This window comes from Hippopotamus amphibius, chromosome 4 (genome assembly GCF_030028045.1).
Source record: "Hippopotamus amphibius kiboko isolate mHipAmp2 chromosome 4, mHipAmp2.hap2, whole genome shotgun sequence".
In the NCBI taxonomy this organism is placed as follows: domain Eukaryota; kingdom Metazoa; phylum Chordata; class Mammalia; order Artiodactyla; family Hippopotamidae; genus Hippopotamus; species Hippopotamus amphibius.
The window spans coordinates 155,531,335-155,555,461 of record NC_080189.1 but is presented as its reverse complement, the minus strand read 5'-3'; the positions used below and the strand labels follow the sequence as shown (position 1 = coordinate 155,555,461).

The window sequence follows — 24,127 nt, the reverse complement described above, 5'->3', positions numbered from 1 at the left end:
AACTTAGCAAAAACCAGCTATTTACTATTTACAATAGCCAAGACATGGAAACAACCTAAATGTCCACCGACAGATGAATAAAGAAGATGTGGTGTATATACACAATGGGATACTACTTAGCCATAAAAAAGAATGAAATAATGCCATTTGTAGCAATGTAGATGGATCTAGAGATTATCATACTAAGTGAAATAAGTCAGAAAGAGAAAGACAAATATCATATATCACTTATATGTGGAATTTAAAATAAGACACAAATGAACTTATCTATGAAACAGAGACAGACTCACAGACAGAGAACAGACCTGTGGTTGCCAAGTGGGAGGAGGATGGGGGAGGGAGGTGGGGGGAGGGATAGAGAAGGATACTGGTGTCAGCAGATGCAAACTATTATATACTGAAAGGATAAACAACAAGGTCCTACTCTATAGCACAGGGAACCATATTCAATATCCTGTGACAAACCATAACAGAAAAGAAAATGAAAAAGAACATATATATACATGTATAATTATACTTCAATAAAAAAAATTTAAAAAAAGAAACCAGCTATTTAATTAAAATATATTAAGTTGTGCACGTGTGTTATTCTCAAAAGAACTTTCAGGTTGTTACTGTTGTGTCTGTTTTACTCAGGGCACTGGCTGGTAATTCATTAGCTGAGACATGTTCCACATCATAATCCCCGCTGCAAAGTACACAAACCCAGTATTATCACTGGATATGGGTCATCAGATATATATTTCTTGCGCCACAAACAGAGTGTTCAGCAAATCATTATGGGCTTAATTCTTTCCCTAGATATTCATATAGAAATCCTTCCAGTAAGTTCCATCAGTAACTATGTAGACTTCTTATGTTACAGACATATATGTTAAATTAAATATAATAGAATCAATTTACCCTTTGAAGAGATTTGTTGGAGTTTCTCCTTCAGATTACATGTACAAAGGACAAAGCATTCTCTGAGTCAAACCTTCAGGTAATTCTGTTTTTTGTTTTTTTGTTTTTAGGTGATCTCCAGTTTTAACTTTCATATTTTTGGCCTTTATTTTTTTTTTAAATTTCTTACCCTCTACTCACACCTTAAAATCTTTACAGATTTTTATTATACACTTTTTCTGGCAAAGACGGTTTTTTACACTTAACGTGTTTTCAATAACAGGGTAGAGTAGCTCTTACCTAATGGTGTATTCTGTCTCTCATGTAAAAGAGAAAACTGACCATAGTCAAATGTATAAAGCTGGCATTTTAAAGAGATGTTAGTGAATGTTTTATCAAAACACTACTATGTTTCTGAGAGAAAAAAACTCATTATAATTAGGAAACTTAGATTTCTTTAGCAGATAAACAGTGTTTTGGTGATGCGAAATCCCTTACAATGTCCACCATGTAGCAGAGAGTCATTAAAAGTATAGATTGCAGAGTGAGACAGCTTGTGTTCAAATCCTGGTCCTGACACTTACTGGCCGATTTCCTTGAGCAAGTTATTTAAGCTCTTTGTGGCTCAATAGCCTCATCTACAAAATAGTATCCATCTCAGAGGGCTGTCGTGATGACTAGGAAATATTTTCACATAATACCTGGTATGCGGTTAAGTGCTCACTAAATGTTCAGGAACACAGCTGTATATTAAATGGAATTAATTTCGGAGGTTCATTTTTAAACATCTGTGTGAAATATTTGGCCTGAATATCTGGTCAGACACAATGCTGAGCAGCAAAACAATGCTGGAGGGAAGGGAGAAGAGGGGGTAGGGAAAAAGCAGAGACCAGACACTTTAGCAGACAAAATAAGAGGTAGAAGAGACACGTCATATTAATCCAGGATCATCCACGTTTCAGAACCCTGAAAATAAAGTATAACAAAAGCCTTAAAGAGCTCCATTTTTTAATGAATGATAGGATAAAAGTTAATTAAATATAATAGCAAAATTAACCCTCTAATTTAAATGTAGAGCAAAATGACAGAGAAAGCCATAAAGTAATAATTGTATCTGTCTAAAGAATCTGACATGTGGCATTCTTGGAGAAATAAGTGGGATAATCTACAGTGAACTACTTCTGACCACAACAGTTTCAATGATCATCCAGTTATGAACACATCACATTTATATTTAGGTCTTTGACGCAAGAGTCTGCCTTCCTAAACTTATCAATTCTCATGTTCCAAAGAATTATGGTGGTTTCAAACATTAGCTCCATAGTAAAAAAGCACTGCAGTACTCAATAAACTATGTTCTCAAAACTTCTGTTTCTACAGAAAGACAGCTTTCTCACATGACTGCTGATAATCATCTAATTCCGGTGATTTTAGAGCTATAATTATAGAAGAGTACGTGAGAGGTTCCTTTTTACATTAATTTGTATTTAATAATGCTTATTAAAGTGTCAGAGCACTTAACATGGTATACTGAGCTCTGAAAAAATATCTGTTAATTATCATAATTATAAGGTCCACAAAAGAACTAAACCATAAGCTGTAGTTACATGTAAACAAACTTCTTTCTCAAAGTATGGAGAAAAGTTGGTTTGATCTACAATAAAGAAAGAGCAGAAAAGGGTGAAGGGAGAAAAAGATAAAGTAAGAGAAACTAAAGTGATGAGACTGAACTCATCAGTGTGAAGAGAGATGTGGGAAACCTGGAGTAGCTTAGTTTAAAACTAATACCATGGTTGAGCTACCTCAAAATTTTTTAATGGAGTGGAATATTAATATTTTACTTTTTAAAAAGAATGATAGGGACTTCAGGTGCTGGCCAAGATGGAGAAAACCCACTATAGCCTCAATCACACAATGATTACGACAAAAACTCTGGACAAAACACACAAAATACACCTACCTGAAGACTACAAAGAGTAAACAAAAGCAAGAAGAGAGGGCAGCAAAAATTTCAAAAGAAACCCTGTCCTAGCAGGGGACCAGAAAAAGGGGTTGAAAGGTGCTAGTGTGGAGGGAAGCCCGCCCCTTTTTTTCTCTTTACCCTCCCTCTCTTTTCTTTCCCAGCCCTGCCTTGAAGGCAGCCCCAGTTGCAGAACTTCAGGACAGTAAGGTGAGCAATTAAAACCCCAAGAAAAACCCCATCTTTCTGGTCACAGTATCTAGGAAAAAGGGCCCCAGTGGTCTGAAGAGTATGGAGGGAAAGCAGGTTATTTGTTCTCTCTTTTCTCCTACCACTTTGCCCTGATGGCAGCCCAAGTTACATGGAGCTTAGCAAAATTCTGAATACTAGAATTTTGGAAATTGACATTTTTAAAGTATTATTTACAGTTGCATATAAATATGAAATATTTAGGTATAACTCTAACAAAATATTTGCATATCTGTATGCTAAAACTACAATACTGATGAAAAAAATCAAAGAAGACCTAAATAAATGGAGAGAGATATTGTGTTCATGGATTGGAAGGCACAACATTCTTAAGATGTCAATTTTCCCCAAATTAATCTATAGATTCAACCCAATATTAATCAGGATCCCAGCATGATTATTTTGTAGATACTGACAAACTGATTCTAAATTTTTAGAGAAAGGCAAAGGAACTAGTTTAACCAAAACAATTTTGAAAAATAAGAACAGAGTTAAAAGGACTTCACAATCAGATTTCAAAATCTGCTATAAAGATACAGCCATCAAGACAAATGTAGTATTGACAAAGGATAGACACAAATCAATGGAACAGAACAGACCAACACAAATATGATCAACTGATTTTTGACACAGGTGCAAAGACAATTCAATAGAAAAAGGATAGTCTTTTCAACAAATGGTGTTGGAACTACTGGACATCCATTCATATGCAAAAAATGAACCTTTACACTGCTTAAAATTAACTCAAAATGGATCATAGACCTAAGTGTAAAACCTAAAATTATAAAAATTCTAGAAGAAAACAAAAGAGAAAATCTTTGTGAACCTGGGTTTAGCAAAAGGTTTTTACATATAACACTAAAAGCACAATTCATGAAAGAAAGAACGGATAAATTCACTTCAACAAAATTAAAAACTAATCTGTGAAAGGTACTGTTGAAAGAATGAAAAGATAAGCAACGGACTAGGAGAAAATATTTGCAAATCACATATCTCATTAAAGAACTTGTATCCAAGACTACATGAAGAACTTGCTAAACTCAATAGTAAGAAAACTCAATATAAAGTATGGGCAAATGATTGGATACCATCAAAGAAGATATAGCAATGGCAATCAAGCACATGAAAAGATGTTCAACATCATTAACCATTAGGAAATTGCAAATTAAAGCCATGCTGAGATACCACTACCCACCTATTAGAGTGACTAAAATAAAAAACTAGAACAAAACAGACAACATCAAGTGTTGGGAAGGGAATCAACTGGAACTCTCACACATTACTGAGGGGAATGCAAAACGGTACCGGCACTTTGGAAACAAGTTTGGCAATTTCTCATGAAGTTAAACACACATTTACCACATAACCCAGCAATTCCACCTCTAAGTATTTAGCAAAAGAAATAAAAATTCATGTTTGCACAAAGACCTGTACACAAATGTTTATAGTGACTTCATTGATAATCACCAAGACTGGAAACAACCCATATGTCTTTCTACTGGTGAAGGAATAAACAAACTATGGTTCATCCAAACAACGGCACACTACTCAGGAATAAAAAGGTACACAGAACAACACGATGACTCTCAACTGCATTATGCTAAATGAAAGAAGCCAGACCCAAAGGCTATAAGACTGCATTTATATGACATTCAGAAAAGGCAAAACTATAGAGACAGAGAATAGATCAGAGGTTACCCAAGGCTGGAGGTGAAGGAAAGGTCTGGCTACAAAAGGGGGTGAGGCTGATGGAACTGTGCTTCATTTTGACTTTATGGATTTGGCAAAACACAGTCATTCACATCAAAAAGAGTGAATGTAAAATATATAAATGAAAATAATTTAAAAAGATTTTTTTGGGCTGCGCCAGGCAGCATGTGGGATCTTAAGTTTCCCGACTGGGGATCAAACCTGCACCCCCTGCAGTGAAAGCACAGTCTTAACCATTGGACCACCAGGGAAGTCCCTTAAAAGATTTTCTCTTTTTTTTAAATTTATTTATTATTTTTTGGGGGGTACACCAAGTTCAATCATCTGTTTTTATACACATATCCCCGTATTCCCTCCCTCCCTCAACTCCCCCCCACCCTCCCTTGAGTCCCCCCCACCCTCCCTGTCCCAGTCCTCTAAAGCATCTTCCATCCTTGAGTTGGACTCCCTTTGTTATACAACAACTTCCCACTGGCTATCTATTTTACAGTTGGTAGTATATATATGTCTGTGCTACTCTCTCGCTTCGTCTCAGCTTCCCCTTCACCCCCTGTCCCCCCAGACCTCGAGTTCTCCAGTCCATTCTCTGCATCTGCATCCTTGTTCTTGTCACTGAGTTCATCAGTACCATTTTTAGATTCCATATATGTGAGTTAGCATACAATATTTGTCTTTCTCCTTCTGACTTACTTCACTCTGTATGACAGACTCTAGGTCTATCCACCTCATTACATATAGCTCCATCTCATCCCTTTTTATAGCTGAGTAATATTCCATTGTGTATATATGCCACATCTTCTTTATCCATGCATTTGTTGATGGGCATTTCGGTTGCTTCCATGTCCTGGCTATTGTAAACAGTGCTGCAATAAACATTATGGTACATGTTTCTTTAGGGATTATGGTTTTCTTTGGGTATATGCCCAGAAGTGGGATTACTGGATCATATGGTAGTTCTATTTGTAGTTTTTTAAGGAACCTCCAAATTGTTTTCCATAGTGGCTGTACCAACTTACAGTCCCACCAACAGTGCAGGAGAGTTCCCTTTAAAAGATTTTCTTAATAATGGCTTAGGGAAGGAGAATAATCTATGATGAAAAAGTTAAAGAGACCAGAATGCTTATTTTTGAAAAAACAGGTTTATAAAGCACACATATCTATGTTGAAATGAATCCATAAAATTATTTTGGGCCCAAATCAGGAAAACTGAAAATAAAGGAAAACAACCCAACACATAGTAGCTACATTTAACTTTAAAATTATACCTGAAATATAATATAACAAATCAACTGGTTTGTGAGGCAGACATAGAGACACAGATGTAGAGAACAAACATATGGACACCAAGTGGGGAAGCGGGAGAGGGAGGGAGTTGGGGTGGGATGAATTGGGAGATTGGGATTGCCATATATACATTACTAATAAGAAAAAAATACCAAATTGTACACTTTAAATATATGCAGTTTATTGTATGTCAACTGTATCTCAATAGAAGTTCTCAGAGAAAAAAAAAACTATACCTGAAATATAGTATATAAACTATCTCATAAAACTATTAAAACAAAACAAAACAAAAACTAAACCTGAAGCACTTCTTTCCTCTACCCCAGTGTTTCCCAAAGTTGTCTAATAAAAATCATTTGATAACTTGTTAAAATTAGATAGTCCCAGGTCCCTTCCCTGGAGATTCTGATTCAGTAGTCTAGATCGGGGGCCAGGAAACTACATTTTTAAAATGCACCCTCACTCATGGACTTTTATTATCTGACAAGTTTAGAAAACAACTGCCACACATAATTCTTAGCACAAAGCTAAGCAAAATGAATTTAATTGTCTATTTAATCATGATCTGAATGTTTTCTAGGATACCAGGATAGTAATTTCCATAGTGGAACGATCACACCCAGAAAAATTCAAGATGATCCGTTAGAATATGAAAGGAAATATTGATCTACATACTTGTACTTTGAATTTCATATTCCAAAATTTTCTATTTAAGGAGTGTGTTTTATAATGTACAAAGTAAATCAGTGCAACAGCACATATACACGTATATCTTTTTTTCCCAATAGAATATATGATCAAAAAAGAGTAGAGGGGCTTCCTAGCTGGCGCAGTGGTTAAGAATCTGCCTGTCAATGCAGGGGACACGGGTTCGAACTCTGCTCCAGGAAGATCCCACATGCCATGGAGCAACTAAGCCCCTGTGCCACAACTATTGAGCCCATGTGCTGCAACTACTAAAGCCCACGCGCCTAGAGCCCGTGCTCCACAACAAGAGAAGCCACAGCAATGAGGAGCCCGTGCACCACAATGAAGAGTAGCCCCCCACTCACCGCAACTAAAAGAAAGCCCGCGCACAGCAAAAAAGACCCAACACAGCCAATAAAATAAATAAATAAATTTATATATATATAAAAAAAGAGTGGAAACCACTGCTCTAAGGCTCCTGATTTATTATTTTTTCTCGCTAAGGCTGACCAATCCTCAGCTTCTGCCCTATTTTGCAATAAAACCCCCAGAATCCTCACTCTTTACCATTATGCCCATATTCATACCCCAGGCATAAAAGCATCATCACTCAGCATAAAAGACATTTCTTTTCCTCTACTGAGGTCTGAAAAACTATTTATTATACTATAACTAGTAAGAAATTTGGAAGGTGTTTACCTCTTTATACTATTCTTAAAATTCAGCAGACTCTTGGTGCTTGAAGATTCAGCTCACCAATTTAATATTTGTGGCTTCAGTCTTTCACAGGTATTTGTGAAGTTTCATGACAAGTAGGAATTTGATTTTGCTGAATCACAAATTTGAATCAAGTATGCCTTCCAGTTGGTGTGAAGGACCAAATCATTTAGCAGATGAGTGAACCAAGCTGACCACCCAGCACTTACTCTTCTACAGCTACACCGTTCACTGCTTGTTATTATGGTCAGGAGAGGTCTCTTTAATTTTTTAGTTATCCTTTACTACAGATGTCCTCATCTATCTACAAGGTTCACTATAAAGAGTCTCTGAATCCAAATGTGTTTATCTATATATTTTTTTCAATTAAAGAACACTAAAAATACAACCGCTATCATGTAGGATTTTGGAATTTCTTGCATGGGCGTTAAAAAATGACTGTCATACTTAGAAAGCCCGGAATTCATGCATTATTGCAAATAAATCTTAAGTAGTATTCATGGATTGAGGCATTCAATTCACAAACTGCTACTGATGTGTTTATTATCAAGGATGTCAAAAGATATGTTTTGGCATATATTCTGTGGCAAACATGCACTGTGTTCAGAAAAAAACACCGCTAAGTTTCTCCTTTCAGCCCTCCACATCAATAACATATCTCAAATAAGGCCCATCTCTCTTTCTCACCTTCAAGAATATCTTCATAAAGTGCATGTACTCCTTCAGGCACGATGACCGCCAGTGCAGTTCCACAGAGAAGGCCAGCACCCAAAACAGTAACCAGCTTTAGTCGCTCCTAGAAAGAAAACATAAGCTGTTGAAAAGACTGATGAATGAATGGGGAAAAGTTTCTGAAGTATCTGCAACGAAGAGTGTGAGCTGCTTATTTGTGAGGCCAAAACCTACAATGGCCAGTGAACATGAAAAACAGTCAGCTTCAAGAATAATAATGCTAATTAAAACAAGGAGACGCCATTAAGATTACCAGACTGGCAATGATGTGGGAAAACTTGTCTATTACCCACAGTAGGAAGAAATGAGCATAGCTGTCTAACACTGGAAGAAATGTGAATTGCTGCAACCTATCTGGACCCCAAAGTGGCAATTTAGATTTAAAGCCTTAAAAATGTGAATTCTTTGATCCAGCGATTTCACGTCTAGAAATTTATCCTAAGAAAGAAAGAACTATGCAAAGATGAGTACTGCACATATTAAGAATGCAAACCTGAAAATAACCTAAATGTCCAAGAAAGGAGACTAGCTAATAAACTTTAATACTTCATCACAGTACCACTGGACTCAGCAATTAAAAACTATGATATAGGTCTATTCGTGGATATAGAAAGTCATGATGTACTGCTATGAGGAAAAAGCTGGTGGCAAACAATATGTATGGATAATCTCATAATTCTTTTGAAAAAGTATATATATAAGTAGAACAGGAATAAATTAAACATTAACAATTTTTTTACTTTATACTTTATAAACATAATATGTAATATACAATTTACAACACATTTTTAATTTACCTACAGTGAACATGTATTACTCATACGATGAAAGAATATTTTATACTAAAATGTCCTATAGTTTTTAAAAAACCGCTTGATTAAGATTGACATACTAGAACTGTAGATATTTAATGTATACAACTTTCTGTGTTTGGAAATAAGTATACATCTGTGAAACCATCATCACAATCAATGCCATAAATGATCTATGGTTTTAACCCACTTAATCTGTTTTTTCTTTTTACTCAGATTTCTTTAAGAGACTATCCTGACACACGAGATATAAAAGATTACATTTCAAAATTTCTTGAAGCAGTGATGTACCCTATATGGCTTCCTGGAATCTTAGCAGTATGAAAAATGATCTTTAAAACTACAAGGGGGCATTTATGTTGCTTATGAAAAAGTTTTAATAATTTAGTGGAGTATCACGTACTTAACGTTTCTGTTTTAGTTTCTCTTATGAGGTTAGCAAAAATAACAATGGCTGTATCAGTTCAGATATACTACTGAACTATGAAGCGGTGGAAATACACACATACAAGTACTGCCTCTGGGAAAATGGGTTCTTAGCTGAAAGGCTGGTTGAAACACTGCCCACTCTTTGTTAGGTCAAAAAGGAGTCTGTATATCTCATTGTGTCCCTATGGAAAATGGGAGAACTACAGCACAATGACAGCACCAGCTAATACTTGCCCTATAGCAAGAGGAAGATCCCCTTAGCACCTAGGCCAGGTCAGCCCTTCATACATTCAGGATGGCCATTAACTATGGATAAACTGAGAGTGCTCTGAATGCATCCAATGGTTGGGGCACTGGCTTGGGAGGCAGAACTGACTCAATGTTCAAATTAGTTAACAAGTCAGCACCTCAACTTTTCTTCTGTAAAATAGTATTTCTACATGTCTTGTGAAGATATAGGAGGCAACAGGAGAAAGTGCCTGAAGCATTTTGGAAAAATGACAACAAACAACTGGTGTTACTATTTTAATGTTCAATACTGAGCTATTCTAAGAGTCTTTGTCTTTTCCAAGTTACTAAACTCACCAAAACACTACTAGTCACAGCATTCATTTGAGAGAAACTGTCGGAGCATGGAGAACACAAGATGGAAAAACAGCTATATTCTGCGTAGAAGGTGACATGGTAATTAATTAGTCATTTCATCGTTCTCTCTAAACAATTCATAAAAGTCCTTTGTTTAAAAAAAATCATGAATGTCAAGTTTTACTGCTAAGGAATGACAAAAGTAAGAGTAAAATTGAACTGGACTGAGCATAACATTTTATTTGAGGGCCTTGGTTTCAGAACTCCACAATTCAAACTAATGAACAAATTACTAGGAAAGAAGATTGTCCTGTCAGCATTTTGACTATCCTCTACTCTGGGAAATGGAAATAAAAGATGCCCGGCTTTGCAAATTTACGGAAGATAAGAAGCAAGGAAAGGGAAATACCTAAAAGAGAAAGAGCTAATTGCCCTCAAGAATTACTTCGGTGGTAGCTCACGTCATACACAAAAAGTCATTCTTGCTGCGTTATACATCTAAATATGAAACCTAAAACTCCAAAGCTGTTAGAAGAAAATGTAGAATATCTTAGGCATCTTGGGGTTGGCAAAGAGTTCGCAGCAGGGACACAAAAAACACAAAGTATTTTAAGAGAAAAAATTCAACATCGGAAATGTTTGCTGCTGCATTAAGAAAATGAATAAGTAAGCTACATGCTGGAGGGCAATACTCACAGCAGATATATCTGCGGGGGGTGCTGTGCTAACACTGTCCACACCAGCCCCTTTCAGGTTGGAGACACCCCTTCAGCCAACTGCTGGGAGTGCTGCCTGCTGATGGCTTACAGCTGAGTCCCTCTGAGTTTCTGCCCCCAGGACAAAAGGAACTGACTAACCTAAAATCACATTCCCTCCCCCAGGGCAGTTCACCTCCAACACTAGCCCACTTGGTGCTCTGTGGAGGGAGGGACAAAGCCTGATCTGCTTGTCTCGATTCAGAATACCTCAGAAGGGCCATCCAGGTTCAGAGCCTTCTCTGGGGTGATCTGAGGCCTCTGCTGCAACTGAATTACAGTTCAACTTCTCTATCTGCTTAACCCTGCTCGTTCTTTCACAGCTGTTATTCCCAAGAGCGCTCCCCAATAAACTTCCTGCATGCAAACCTTCTGAGTCTGTTTTCTGGAGAACCCAACCTAAGACTGACAAAGTGCTTGTATTTGAAATATAAACAATGATTCCAACTCAATAAGAGACAAAATTAAAATTAAAAATTAAAAATGGGTAAAACACTGGATACTTCACAAAAGATATATGAATGGCCAGTAAGCCCATGAAAAGGTGTTCAATATCATGAAAATGCAAATTTAAACTACAGTGAGATACCTCTTCACACCTACTAGAATGGCTAAAATTAAAAAGACTGACAACACTAAATGATGGCAAGGATAGAGAGAAACTGAAACTCTCATACATTGCTGGTGAGAGCATAAAACAGTATGACCACTTCAGAGAACTGGTAGTCTCTCATAAAGTTAAACCAGCAACTCCACTTTTGGGTGTTTACCAAGAGAAATGAAAGCATATGCCCCCCCGCCCCCAAACCTGTATAAGAATGTTTATAGAAGCGTTATCAATGGCCATAATCTGAATCAGATGTCCAGCAATAGCAGAATGGAGATACAAACGGTGATATACTTACACAATGTAATATTAATCAGTAAAAAAAAAAAAGGAAAAAACTACTGCTTCATACAGCAACATGAATTTCAAAAGCATCATCCCAATATCTGAAAGGCCTTACACAAAAAGAGCATGTACTGTATGAGTTCATTTACATGAAGTTTAAAAGCAGGCCAAACCAATGTATGGCAATAGAAATCAACAGTGACTGCTTCTGACAGGAGGGTTCCACAGTGGCAGCAAAGACTAGTTGGAAAATGGAATCAGGTTATTTTTTTAGGATGATGGAAATGCTCTAAATCTTGATTGGGGTGTGTTACGTTTATACACATTTGTCATATTTCAGCAAATTGTATTAAGATCTGTACCTTTTACTCTATAAAATTACATATTTATTTAAAAGATTACCTGGGTAGTAATTTACTCAGCCAGGACCTCCGAAAGGATTCATTTCAGAACTATTTAATTTTAACAAGGTGTCTTCATGGCAGTTTTTTGAAACCAAGATCAAAGGTCTATGAAGAATACTAAAAACCACTTTTAAAATTTTTCCTTGGGGAGTTCCCTGGTAGCCTACTGGCTAGGATTCTGGGTTTCTTTCTTTCCTTCCTTCCTCCCTCTCTTTCTTTCTTTAATATTTTATTTTATTTTTTATTTTATTTATTTTTTTGCTGTGTCAGGTCTTTGCTGCAGCACGTGGGATCTTCACTGAGGCATGCCGGATCTTTCGCTGTGGTGCACGGGCATCTCTCTAGTTGTGGCACGTGAACGTCTCTCTAGCTGTGGCATGCGGGTTTTCTCTTCTCTAGTTGTGGTGCACGGGCTCTGTAGTTGATTTGCAACAACAGAAGCCACTGCAATGAGAAGTCTGAGCACCACAACTACGAGAAGCCCCCACTCTCTGTAATGAGAGAAAGCCTGAGTGCAGCAATGAAGACCCAATGCAGCCAATAAATAAATAAATAATTTTTTTTTTTTTTTTTTTTTAAAAAGAAGGAGACTCAAAAGCCAAAGATGAGGAGTGATTTCCAAGATCACACAGCTAGGCTAGTTAGTATAGAGGCATGATGAGTTTTGACATTGTACTCTGCTGCCTTGTGCATTCCAAGACAATGTCCATTACATGGCACAAGACATACAATCCATTATATAAAATTTACCTCTGAAAAAATGATTAAATCCCATCACACAAGCTCTTTAAATAGCATGTCAGCAAAATCCCTTAGCAACATCAAGGGGAAAGCCAAAATTACAATTAGTTACAACTTTATTGATAGTTTCTAAAGGTCTGTGGCAAAATGAGAAGTAAGGACGATGTAATGAGCTTTTCATACATTTTATTTCTTCATTGTAAAGGACTATTCTTTATTCTAAGATTACTTCCTACCTACTCTTTGATGTTAAAATGTCCTTTCTTTTAAGAAGTGATGGTGACAATACTTCTTTTTTTAGTGTCCTTACTTGGCAAAATTAAAGCAGGCAATCCCTTATCAATTCTCCCGAATTTCAAAAATATTACTGACCTGTGAAATTCAAAAGCCTGGAAAACTCTGATCTACAACACTGTAAGCATGAAATCTGTATTACAATACCATAAAAAAAAGTCAGAAAAAAAGAATTTGAGAATTTGCAAAAAAGAGATCACTGAGGTAAACCTGAGTGAATCACCTAGCTTTGTAATATATCCTCCAAGGAAAGGCAGTGTGAACTAAAACTACTGTATTATGTTTCAAGTCTATCTTGAAATTAAAGCACATTTATTTTTTACCAAATGAAGTTAAACCCCCACCAAACACTATGTTTGTTCCTGGAACTCCTTACCCCCAAATTTTAAGTTCTGTGAAGGCAGAAACTTTTGTTCTTAATTTACTGTTGAATCAGTTTATAGAACAGTATCTGGCACATAACAGATTCTCCCCTAAATATACACTAAGAGAATGAATTAAATGCCTAGCATCATGCAAGGCACTGGGGACTTGGTACCTGCCACTCCACTGGGCCTTAATATCAACAAATATATGAATGCATTGGAATCTCTTTAGAACACTTGTGCTGGGAAATAGGTCTAACATGTCCCTTAAAAGGGTAACCATATCTAGAATTTTCAGTGGTTATTTGATCCAGAATTTATCCTTTGGCTCAAGGGGTATTAAAGTACACATAATAAAAGACCATAATAGGATTCCATCATAGTAAATGTGAGGCGATGCTGCCGTCTCATTAATGCAAATACCTTAAATAACATCTGTTTCTTTCCAAGGAGCTCCAGTCTTCAGCACCGTTTCAGTCACTGTTCAGTCACTGTTTCAATCTTCAGCAAAGTGATATAAAGATTATTTATTCTACATAACTTTCATCAGCTTGATAAGTGTGTACTTTCCCATGGCAACCTAATTATAGAAGCAACACTTCTGATGAAAAATAAAACCAATAGTAATAAAAAAAAAAAGCATAATTGCCATGGGTTACATTTTTCTTTTAAAAAAATTTAAAATTTCTTTTTTTTTAACTACCTAAATCATTTTAGACACAATCTGATGGATTTCAAGCACTTGCGATGTGGCTCTGTGTTATCTGTACAGCTGTATTTTTTCACATGACTTCACAACTTGTTATTTAATCTCAAAATGTGTACATGTCAAAGTTAAAATGCTGACAAGTTCTCTCCTTTGCTTATGGTAAACCACTAAAAGGGTGTATTTAAATGAAGAACTACAAATTCCAAGTGTGGTTCAAGATGAAAAGAGTTCCCAAAGCAGTAATTTCTGTTGGAGAAAGGAAATATTTGCTTGAGAGGCATGAACTGTGCAATGCCATTCGTTTTATGTTATCTCATTTTACAATTAATTTCATATCTGTAACCTGACTAAGCCAAAGGACTGACCAGAAGTAGTAATTAAAACAATAGTTAGTACTTAACGCCATTAGTGCAAAGCTTTGAAGTTAGTTTAGTTTTCTTGGCAGACACCAAAGTAGTTAAATGATTTTTCTTTCCTTGCTCATAGAAACAGTCAGTAAGTTGTTTGGTTCAACTAAATATATGCTGATAATTTTTAACAACTTTTAATGCTGTAGACTGTTTATTTCAATCTCCTTTATACCATGCTCATGTTAGTACTGAAAACATCAACTACAGTTTCCTAAGAAAGATGCATCTCTTATTATAAGACTGATCGCTTCAAAGCTCTAGACACTGAAGAGATGAAATATCATAGGGCACAAACAAACCTGCTTCAAGGAGATACTTCCTAATGTCAATTTAACTACTACACTATCTGCTAGGTGTCAGTAACAGGTAATGAAGAAAACTCAAATATGAACTTGATTTTTCAAGTCCTTACAACTGAGACAAGATGCCAAAAAGCTTCCTGCCTCTAAACAGTGGCTCTGTGACACTGAGCAAGTTCAATATCCTTCTCTGTAAGACAGGGCTGCCAACTACTACTATGATCATGTAGGAGTATGATGGAGCACACTTAGCACAGAGTGGCTGCCATTATCACTTATCTTCAACCTCATGGGCAGCATGCAATAAATGCTTCCAAGCCTCTCCTCCACAAGAATCACAAAACAAAACCCAGATACTTGGACAGAAGTTCACATGAGCAATGCTACCATAGTTGCCATTATGCCAGTGGCACACAGGCTTCCCCTTTCCTAATTCATGTGACATAGAGGTAATAACAAGTAATACTTTATTAACGCCACTTCCTGCAATCTTGGAAAACAAGACTAACTTGTCTTTTTGTAAAACAGTCCTTCCTAAAAAGAAAAGGAAATCCCACAAGATTGTTCAATGTGACTACAAAAACAAACAAAAACCCACTGATGCATAGGAAAGATCTGGTAAAACACTGGCAATGAATATTATATTATTAATACATAAGAAGTTTGACTGAACTGAGAAAATGAAAATAATAAACTACATTTTCTCTATCAAACTAGCAAAGGTTTAAAAAAATGACAGTATTCTGTGAGAATACAGTGTCATTTGCATTCGTTGGAAAAAATGAACTTAAAAAAACCTGGTAATACAGATTGAGAACCTTCTTGAGGATATTTTTGCTCTTTAATCCTGTCATGCTATCCCTGAGGAAATAATCTGAAATATGGTCACAGCATTAGACACAAAAATATTCATTCAACACTATTATCATGGCAAAAACTTGAAAACAAATTAAATGCGTAAGAATTTCTATATATAAAATAACAATGTAATGAAGACATTAAAAGGTGCCTAGAGAGAATTTCCTGGCAGTCCAGTGGTTAGGACTCCGTGCTTTCACTGCCGAGGGGCCTGGGTTCAATCCCTGGATCCCAGAAGCCAAGAGGCACAGCCAAAAAAAAAAAAAAAAAAGCCAAGAACACATTTTTGATAATAAAGGAAAATGTTTATATTAACAGGTAAAAGAAAGGGGAATGTAAATTTATACATGTAACACATAATCAACCATACTAAAAATGAAAACAAATAGAAAGAAAAAGAATGAAAAGAAACAAAAATGTTACTAGTGATTCTCACTGGACAGTGGGATGGTAGACAATTTTATTTTCCTTTTACCCATTATTGTATTTTCTAAATTTTCCACAAAGAACCTCTATTACATAGCCAGGCTTAAAAATTTTTGTTGTTCATTTAATTAGAGGCTATATAAACAGTGGCTTTGTACCTAGTAAACTCTGAGACTCAGTTTCCTTGTCTCTAAACAGGATAAGATTTCTTCCCTTTCAAGCTGTTACTGTTAAAATCAATGCAGAACTTGACATATGAGTTGATACTGTAGCTATTGTTATTATTAATTATTATAGTGTGGTCAATTAGAGTACAGTGCCACTAATATGCACAGAGATGTTTTCCCCTTTGCTATGTGGTTCTAAGCAACAGTGCTTTGAGGTTTTGTAGTAACTTGAAGTTTTTTCAGTGTCCCCACCTTGTTGTCATGCTGTGACTTATTTCTTCTACTCGTTGCCCCACCCCTTCTAGTTTGCTCTTTCTGCTTTACAGAGAGCTTAAGAATCAGACAGTCCAGCCCAGAGGTTGGAGATTGGCTGCTCACAAACATAGGTTTTTTTGACCCACATAGCGATGTAATAATATTTGAATTAGTAGCCAAAGTATAAAATTTAGAAAATTTATATAAAAATCCAGATTTCTAACTTCTGAAAAGTAGGAAGATTTGGCAACACCAGGGCTGGTGTCATCAGAGGGCACATGCTCTTGTGTGCTACAGCTGACTACAGTTCACACGAGTCCCTTAGACTCTCAGGCACTGACACTGGAGGACAGCTGCCACATATCACAACACTCTGACCATTTTCTCTTACTTCAGGCCCGATTCACTGTTCAGCCTCAGTAGTTATATGATTTTGTGACCTATTACCTAGCTGTATTAGTCAAGGTTGAATCAAGAAATGGAATCATAAAGTAATTTGAACCAGAAAAGTTTAATACAAAGAGTAACTATAACAGGGGACTGGAGTAATGAGAAATTACCTAGTAAGGAAGAACTTTAAAGAATATAAGAACTGCAGCTGAAAGGAGCAGCGATTACCCTAGGACCAAAAAAGAGATGCTCAAAGAAGGGGTCTCATAAGGGTTGAGATCCAAACTCTGCTGGAGAGGGCATGGCTGGGGCTCAGTGAATGGCAGTGAAAGATTCTGGGACCAATTCCGAGGTGTGTGTGTGGTGGTGGGGTTTCCCCAGACCAAGCAATGCTTGGACATCAGTAGGGTGTCCCACAATTCAATTCAATTCTAACATTATCTACCTGGAAATAGCATCAGATCCTATAAGACTGGCCCCCTGCCACTTCAGATGCCAGTTCCAAGTCCAGGTTGTTACCAGAGCTTCTGACCGACCAGTTATAGATTGGGGGTTCCTTGGGTTCAATTAACTGGCTATAGCAGCTCACAGACCTCAGGAAAACATTTTACTTATTAGTTTATTATGAAAGAATATAACTCAAGAACAGCCAGATAAAAGAGATTCACAGGTAAGGTATGGGGAAAGAGCATGGAGCTTCTATGCTCTCTGAGAGTGCAACTCTCCCAGCACCTCCATGTGTTCACCAAACCAGAAGACCTCCAAACCCCATCCTTTGGGGTTTTATAGAGGCTTCACTACATAGGCATGATTGATTAAATCACTAGCCACTGGCGATTCATTCAACCTCCATCCTCTTTCCCCTCCCTGATGGGACTATTAAGTTCCAACCCTAGGAATCATGTAGTCGGTTCTCCCAGCAACAAGCCCCCATCCTTAGGTCACCTAGTGGCTTTCCAAAAGTCACCTGATTCACATAGTAAGACACTTTTATGGCTCTTATCATTTAGGAAATTCCAAGGGTTTTAGGAGTTCTGTGCCAGAAAAAGGAGGAAGACCAAATACATACTTCTTATCATAAACCACAATATTACAAGCAGAGAAGTTTTTGTGGTGCCACACTGGTGTAACTCGCTGGAAATCTGCATTCTAAGGTGTTGGGAAAGCTGTTCATGGGAAAGTGTCTCACCGGAGAGACTCTCCTATAAAACTACTCAAGGTGGGGTTGCCAGTGGGAACCACTGACTGCTGGCTGCTGGAGACGCTGTGTGTTCAACAGGAGTCTGGGGCTTTGAAAGCCACCTGCAGTGCAAAAGCTGGACACTGGCGAGGCTGCCTGTACTACAGGGATCAAGTCACCTAGGAGGCCTGCTGAGCAAGCATCCCAGAACCAAGAGGGAAAACCCCTTCCTCTTACAACTTCTCTCCAGTATCCTCTATTGACAAAGCTTAACATTGTGCCAGCTGGCAAAGGAAAAATATTTAAAGGTCCCACAACCATTTTTGCAGAGTAGCCTATGAAGAGTGAATTTGGAACTGAGAGGCAACAAATTGATAACTGGCATACCAGCTTACTGGAATTACATAAAAAGATACACAGGAGCCAAGTGAGGGCCAAGGACAGTAGAGAGCAAGTGAAATGCTTGCTCTTCAGGCTATCTATTTAGCTAATTAGAGACTTTTCTGGTCTTTTAGATTGTTGAGGCTTCTGGATGGACAAGTTCTATGTAACAGAGGTACTATCAATACTCTTCTTCTTCACCTCTATTAATAATAACTAATATTCATTAAGTACTTACTAAGCCAGGCATGTTTTATTATAATCACTCTACATATATTAACTCATTTAATCCTCACAATAATCCTAGAGAAAAGAAAGCTTTTCAGGAAAATAATATTTAATCAGATTGTATGTATATTTTACTTGATCCAAACTTAGCTTTATCAAGCAAAGATGCTTATGACACAATAACATTATAAGACAATAATCTGAGGGAAGACAAAGTTACTGATTGCTTTCCAGATATGGATAAACTACAGAGAATTAGAAATTTAAAAGGTCAGAATTTAGAAATGAAATTCCAAACAAGTATAAAATATATCACACTACCATAAGAGAATAAAAGGTTAATATACCAGACAATGCAAAAGTCCTTAAAGAATCAATTGTCAGAGGAAAAAAACATACCGAACAAATGTGTTCTTTAGACACAAACCTTTGATTTGGTGGTAACTCAAAGCCCCAAAGAAATTTATTATGAATGAGTTGGTTATTATCATTAGACACAAAACAAAAACTTTAACACATGAAAAACAAAACAAAGCTTAAAATGAGAATAAGTATAATGAAGAAGAAAAAGTTAAATACTAAGAAAAATACTATACGGCAGGAAGGCTAGCGGAAAAGCCCTGGCCTCTCCAAATGAAACATTCACAGTGAAGAGAAATGCCAACCCCCAAGCAAGATCTTTCGGATTTCAAATTGCTGAGAAGTTTCATGATTTGCGGTGGGGAGAGGGGGAGTTTACCAATTATTAGAAGTCTGTTCCAAAATAAAAGGTTTAAAAATTATAATTTAGAACAAAGTTATAAAAATGAAAATCTTAAAAAAAGTTCTTGTAGTCAGTACTGAGAATAATCCTCAATGCCTTCTAAAGTTCCTATTATGTTCTAGAAATACTGTTAAGCCCTGTGTTTATGTTATATCCTTACATCTTCACAACAATCCTACACGGCCACTAAACAGAAAAAGAGAGTTGGATGTCAAATAGCTTGCTCAAGCAGTGACACGATTTTGACCTACACCACCTGTCTCAGACAGTTTCTTTTGAAATTAGTGCATTACTAATTATCTTAAAAATGTTATTGAAGTAAGGGTAGCACTACTTTCATCTGTGCATCTATGGATCAACACTGTTTTAACACATGAAAAATGTGGCATTATAATCCAAATTGGTCTGCAACAAGAAAAGTACAAAATGAGAGGAAGCCTTTGAAAAATTTTATAGCAATATGATTTTTACAATTATAGAAGTAATTGTATGTCTGTTAAATCTCACATTTGTGGACTTGTATTTTGTATGCCTTTTTTCCACAAGTATATTGCTCTGCAATGGAATGTAAGTTAAACAAAAACTGGGCATGCACCAGAGAGGGCATCCCCTAAGAGCTCTGGTGCAAACACTTGGCTTTCTGTTACCAGCTTTGTGACAAAGAGATGTGTTCAGGTAAATGAAAATCCTCAGATCATCAATCTAAAATCTCACTCTGGCCATTGTTTATATCTGAACTTCATTCATCAATCAGAGAACCTGATAAGCTGGGTTTATCCTAGGTAATGTTCAGTTGCAGGTTACGTAGCATTTTCATTGAGAGCCAAAGAAAACTGCTCATTAGCAACTGAATCTTAAAAACACAACATAGTGCTAAACGAGTGTGTCCAATTCCTTTATCCGAAACTTCATTTGTGTAAGGCATGTTTTGGCCACCTTACGAGTTTAATTTTTCTCCTGCCCATATGCTGAAGAAGAGAGCATCTTATAAATCTTATCAGTCACTTATAAATGCATTTGAGAATGAGAGATTTTGCTCATTTATTTTAGAAATCATTTAGACATAAGCAAGTTACAAAAGCATCAAGAAAGTTGGTTTGGGAGCAAGGCATGCTGGAGAAAGTGGCAAAGAAATCAATACCACACAAACCTCTTGATGGTCAGATATGGCAGGCAGATACACTGCTATAGCAATTTCAGACTACTTGATTTTAACTCATTTCTAAACACTAATCCTGCCATAATTAACGTCTTGATTGATCTTTTATTCCTGCTCTGAGAAATTCTGAAGAAAAAAGTACTGAATGACAAAGCAGCAGACAGATTAAGAACATGAATAAAAAAGCATATCTTTTCATATAAATGAAAGTAAACTGTAAAGTAAATAAGGTTTATTGGTCCTTTTATTTATAACAACTCCAGTCCCCAAGAAAAGCTAGACTTCCTTAAAAACAAAAGTTGTTTAGCCAATGTAGGAGTTTGGGGAGCTATTCTCTAAGGGTAGAAACTTGTGCTTCCTAGTGTCCATGAATGAAGTTTGTTTTTTACAGATTTATCATCTCACTAGTTTCATGATATAATAATAGTATAATCTGTCTAGGGAAAAAAGCTAACACCTAGGAGATAAAAATCACCAGTTGAATTCTAAAATGTCTTTGACTAAGTTATAAATAACTTTTATTTTTATCCTAACAGCTCAAAATGCATTGTTCTTGCTGTAATAATGAACAGATATTATGAATGCTAATTTACAGCATTTCAAGATCTACAGCTGGAAAAAGACCACTCGATCATCAATTTAGAAAGCCATAAATGACATATCATACTAATTCTTTTTATTAATGGCCTAGTTAATTACACCACTCATGTACACATATCCTTCAGTGAGAAAAGAAGATAGTTTATACCTGCATATTGCAAAAATCACTCAAGACAGTTCGAGAAAATACTAAAACTGGAAAGTGTCTAAGAATTTTATAGAAATAAAAAGTTTTATCATTTCTTTATTTGAATTAGTTATAACTCTTGATAAATGTTCTCTGAATAAGTTTTAAATATACAAGCCAACTTAAACTTCACAAATGTCAGCCCCAATAATGTCAACTCAATTCTAATGTAGTTATAAGAAAACATGATTTACGTCAGAGAAGACAGCAGGCTCACATAGGACTGGAAAGGCAGGTAGCCCAAATGAGTGAAGCAGGCTTCACAGGCAAGAAGGACCATGACAATCTACCACTACTTAGCTCTAGCCAACTGTTACCTTGAGGAATAAAGACAAAAAACAGTAACAATAAAATTAACACTTTGCTAATCTAATAAAGTAAGTCTGTGGGCTAGATTTGGTACATGTGCTACCAGTTTGCTACCTTTGCCACAAGGGACAGAGTGGCTAAGAACTGCTCTGAGTTAGAAAAACCTAGATTGAAAAAACAGCTCTGATTCTAACAGACTTCATGAACTTGTCCAAGTTATATACTCTAAGTTTCAGTCTCCTCATCTGTACCTCACTGGGTTTTTTTTAAATTAAATTAGGTAATGTATATGCTCAAAAAATTGTAGCTCAATGTTATCATTAGATGCTGAAAGGAACAGATAAAAAAAAGGAAACGGAAAAGGAGCAGCAGCAATTTAAGTTCCCCTTCTATCTGGCTGTGGGCTTTATTTTTCAAACTCGTAACACCTAGTCCCATCTTTCTCACCCACAGGTTATTTTCTTTACCAGCAATGCCTCCTCTTCCCTCAGGTTTCCTCAAGGCCTACCTCACACCTCATCTATACCTTTCCTTTAAATAAATATTTCAAGGCATTCTCCACTCCCCTTTCCTTTAAAAGCACTTTCAGAACTGCTAGTGAAACTATCTTACTGCTGAACTCCAAGGTGTACTCAAGAAATCCTGAATGTAGTAATTTTTCTCCCTCAATCTTCCAGCATTGTGCATGTTGTGAACTCCTTATGACAACGTGAAGATTCCATCTGCAGTTTCACTGAACACTGTTTTCGTCTTTCTTCCCTGTTAATGTTTGTTCAAGTAATGATAAAGAATCAAAGAAATTAAATAAAACCTCAAGCCATATTAGCAAAATATCCATTTCTAAGCAAACAGATTTGAAAACAACTTCAAAGACCTATCCAATGTTCCTCTTCTTTAAAAGGAAATGTGACTTAAGAATAATCCAATTTAGTTTTTTTCTTACTTCATTCTAATTACATGTATCCAAAAAATACCTTTCCCCAAAAAGCTATGCTTGATTTTCTCAAAAAGAGACATTATACTGATTTCAACTCATGGATAAACAACATTCTCCATTTATATTTCGATAGCAATCTAGAATCTTGATTCTTTGAAACTTCTGGGCATCAAAAGAACATTACAGTGCCTCTCTCCCGGAAAATGCACAGTCTCAAATTTTGGTATGCAATTTCAGGGAGTTCAGAGTATTCCAGGATCTTCAGTGGATCCACCCACCCCGGTTAAGAACTCTAGTGCTGAATAGGAGCTCTGTTTCCATTATTAAATGTTATGCATCTTTCGAAACGATAGTCTTCCTTAATAATACCTTTAGCTCTGATATTAACTGGGGAAGCAGCTTCTCTTTACAACTGTCACTACTTCCTAGTTGCCATCCCGACAGCTGATCGAAAATTGAGAACTTCTTACCTCCGAGAAATTGACAGCCAAAGGAATGATTCCAGCCACGTAACATCCCACCAACATAGCCAGAGACAGCAGACTAATGGAGATGAAATCATCCATTCTGCCCTCCTTTATTCACCCACCACCACCACCAGACTACAGATTTTCGGAGGCTTCGGAGGGTGCTTAGGTTCTTAAACGTGTGTGGTTGTTCCAAGATAACAAGTGGACTTTCCAGTCTTTCGTCCTCCCCAACAGCAGATGTGTTCACGAGGCACTTTTCTCTTGAACGCACCTGGACACGGTCCCTTTTTGCTGATACTAGCACCAGAGAGAACTTTCAGCAATCTTAGGTCCCAGCCTGTAAATTTTCAAATACCAGTCCCTAGATTCCCGTGGGTTAACAGATAAGGAAAGTCAATGGGAAAATACGCGAAGGAGCGATTTCTTCAATCGTCGGAACAAGCGTAGCTCAACGGGCCTACCTCCTCCACAAACAACATTCCAGGCGTCAGCGAGAAAAGACGAAAACCCAAGCGAACTTGTTCGTTCTCCTGGCGGCCCTATCTCCCTGGGGCAGCCCCGCTGGGGATTCCCCCCCAGGTCTGGGACCAGCCCACCAATCCCTGCAAGTTCCTCCGAGTCTAGAATGAGGAAAGTAGTCCTGCAGGTCTCTAACGACGGGTCTTAGGGGTTCAGCAGCGAAACTGATACAAAGCTGTCCCTGCCCTATACCCAGTGCCGCCCATGTTACTCCACTCCGCTGGGCCTTGACCCGGAGCCACCGATACTACAGCTGCCATGGCCGCCAAGTGGCACCTCTTCATCACGTCCACTTCCGGATTGCCTGACCGCCCCCTCCGTTAGAAGGTACTTCCGGGTTACAACCGACCTATGCCCCGGGATTCTCATACTGCCGCCATTT

At 37.1% G+C, this 24,127-nt stretch overlaps 1 protein-coding gene across 5 annotated transcripts in view; it reads right to left on the bottom strand.

Moving 5' to 3' along the window:
* Nucleotides 1-24,023, bottom strand: part of SLC39A9 (solute carrier family 39 member 9) — a 53,213-nt gene extending 29,190 nt beyond the window's left edge. For 4 of the 5 annotated variants that reach the window (XR_009053257.1, XM_057732403.1, XM_057732401.1 and 1 more), the window contains exons 1-2: nucleotides 23,227-24,023; nucleotides 8,177-8,285 (exon numbers count right to left, since the gene is read on the bottom strand). Coding sequence is in view for 4 of the 5 variants with exons in the window: in XM_057732403.1 (XP_057588386.1) it covers nucleotides 8,177-8,285; nucleotides 23,227-23,322 (205 nt within the window). In the remaining variant the exon portion in view is untranslated. Of the gene's footprint in view, nucleotides 1-8,176; nucleotides 8,286-13,921; nucleotides 14,000-23,226 lie in introns of all 5 variants that reach the window. The other variant, XM_057732402.1, reaches the window with a different exon arrangement.
* Nucleotides 24,024-24,127: the final 104 nt, after the last annotated feature.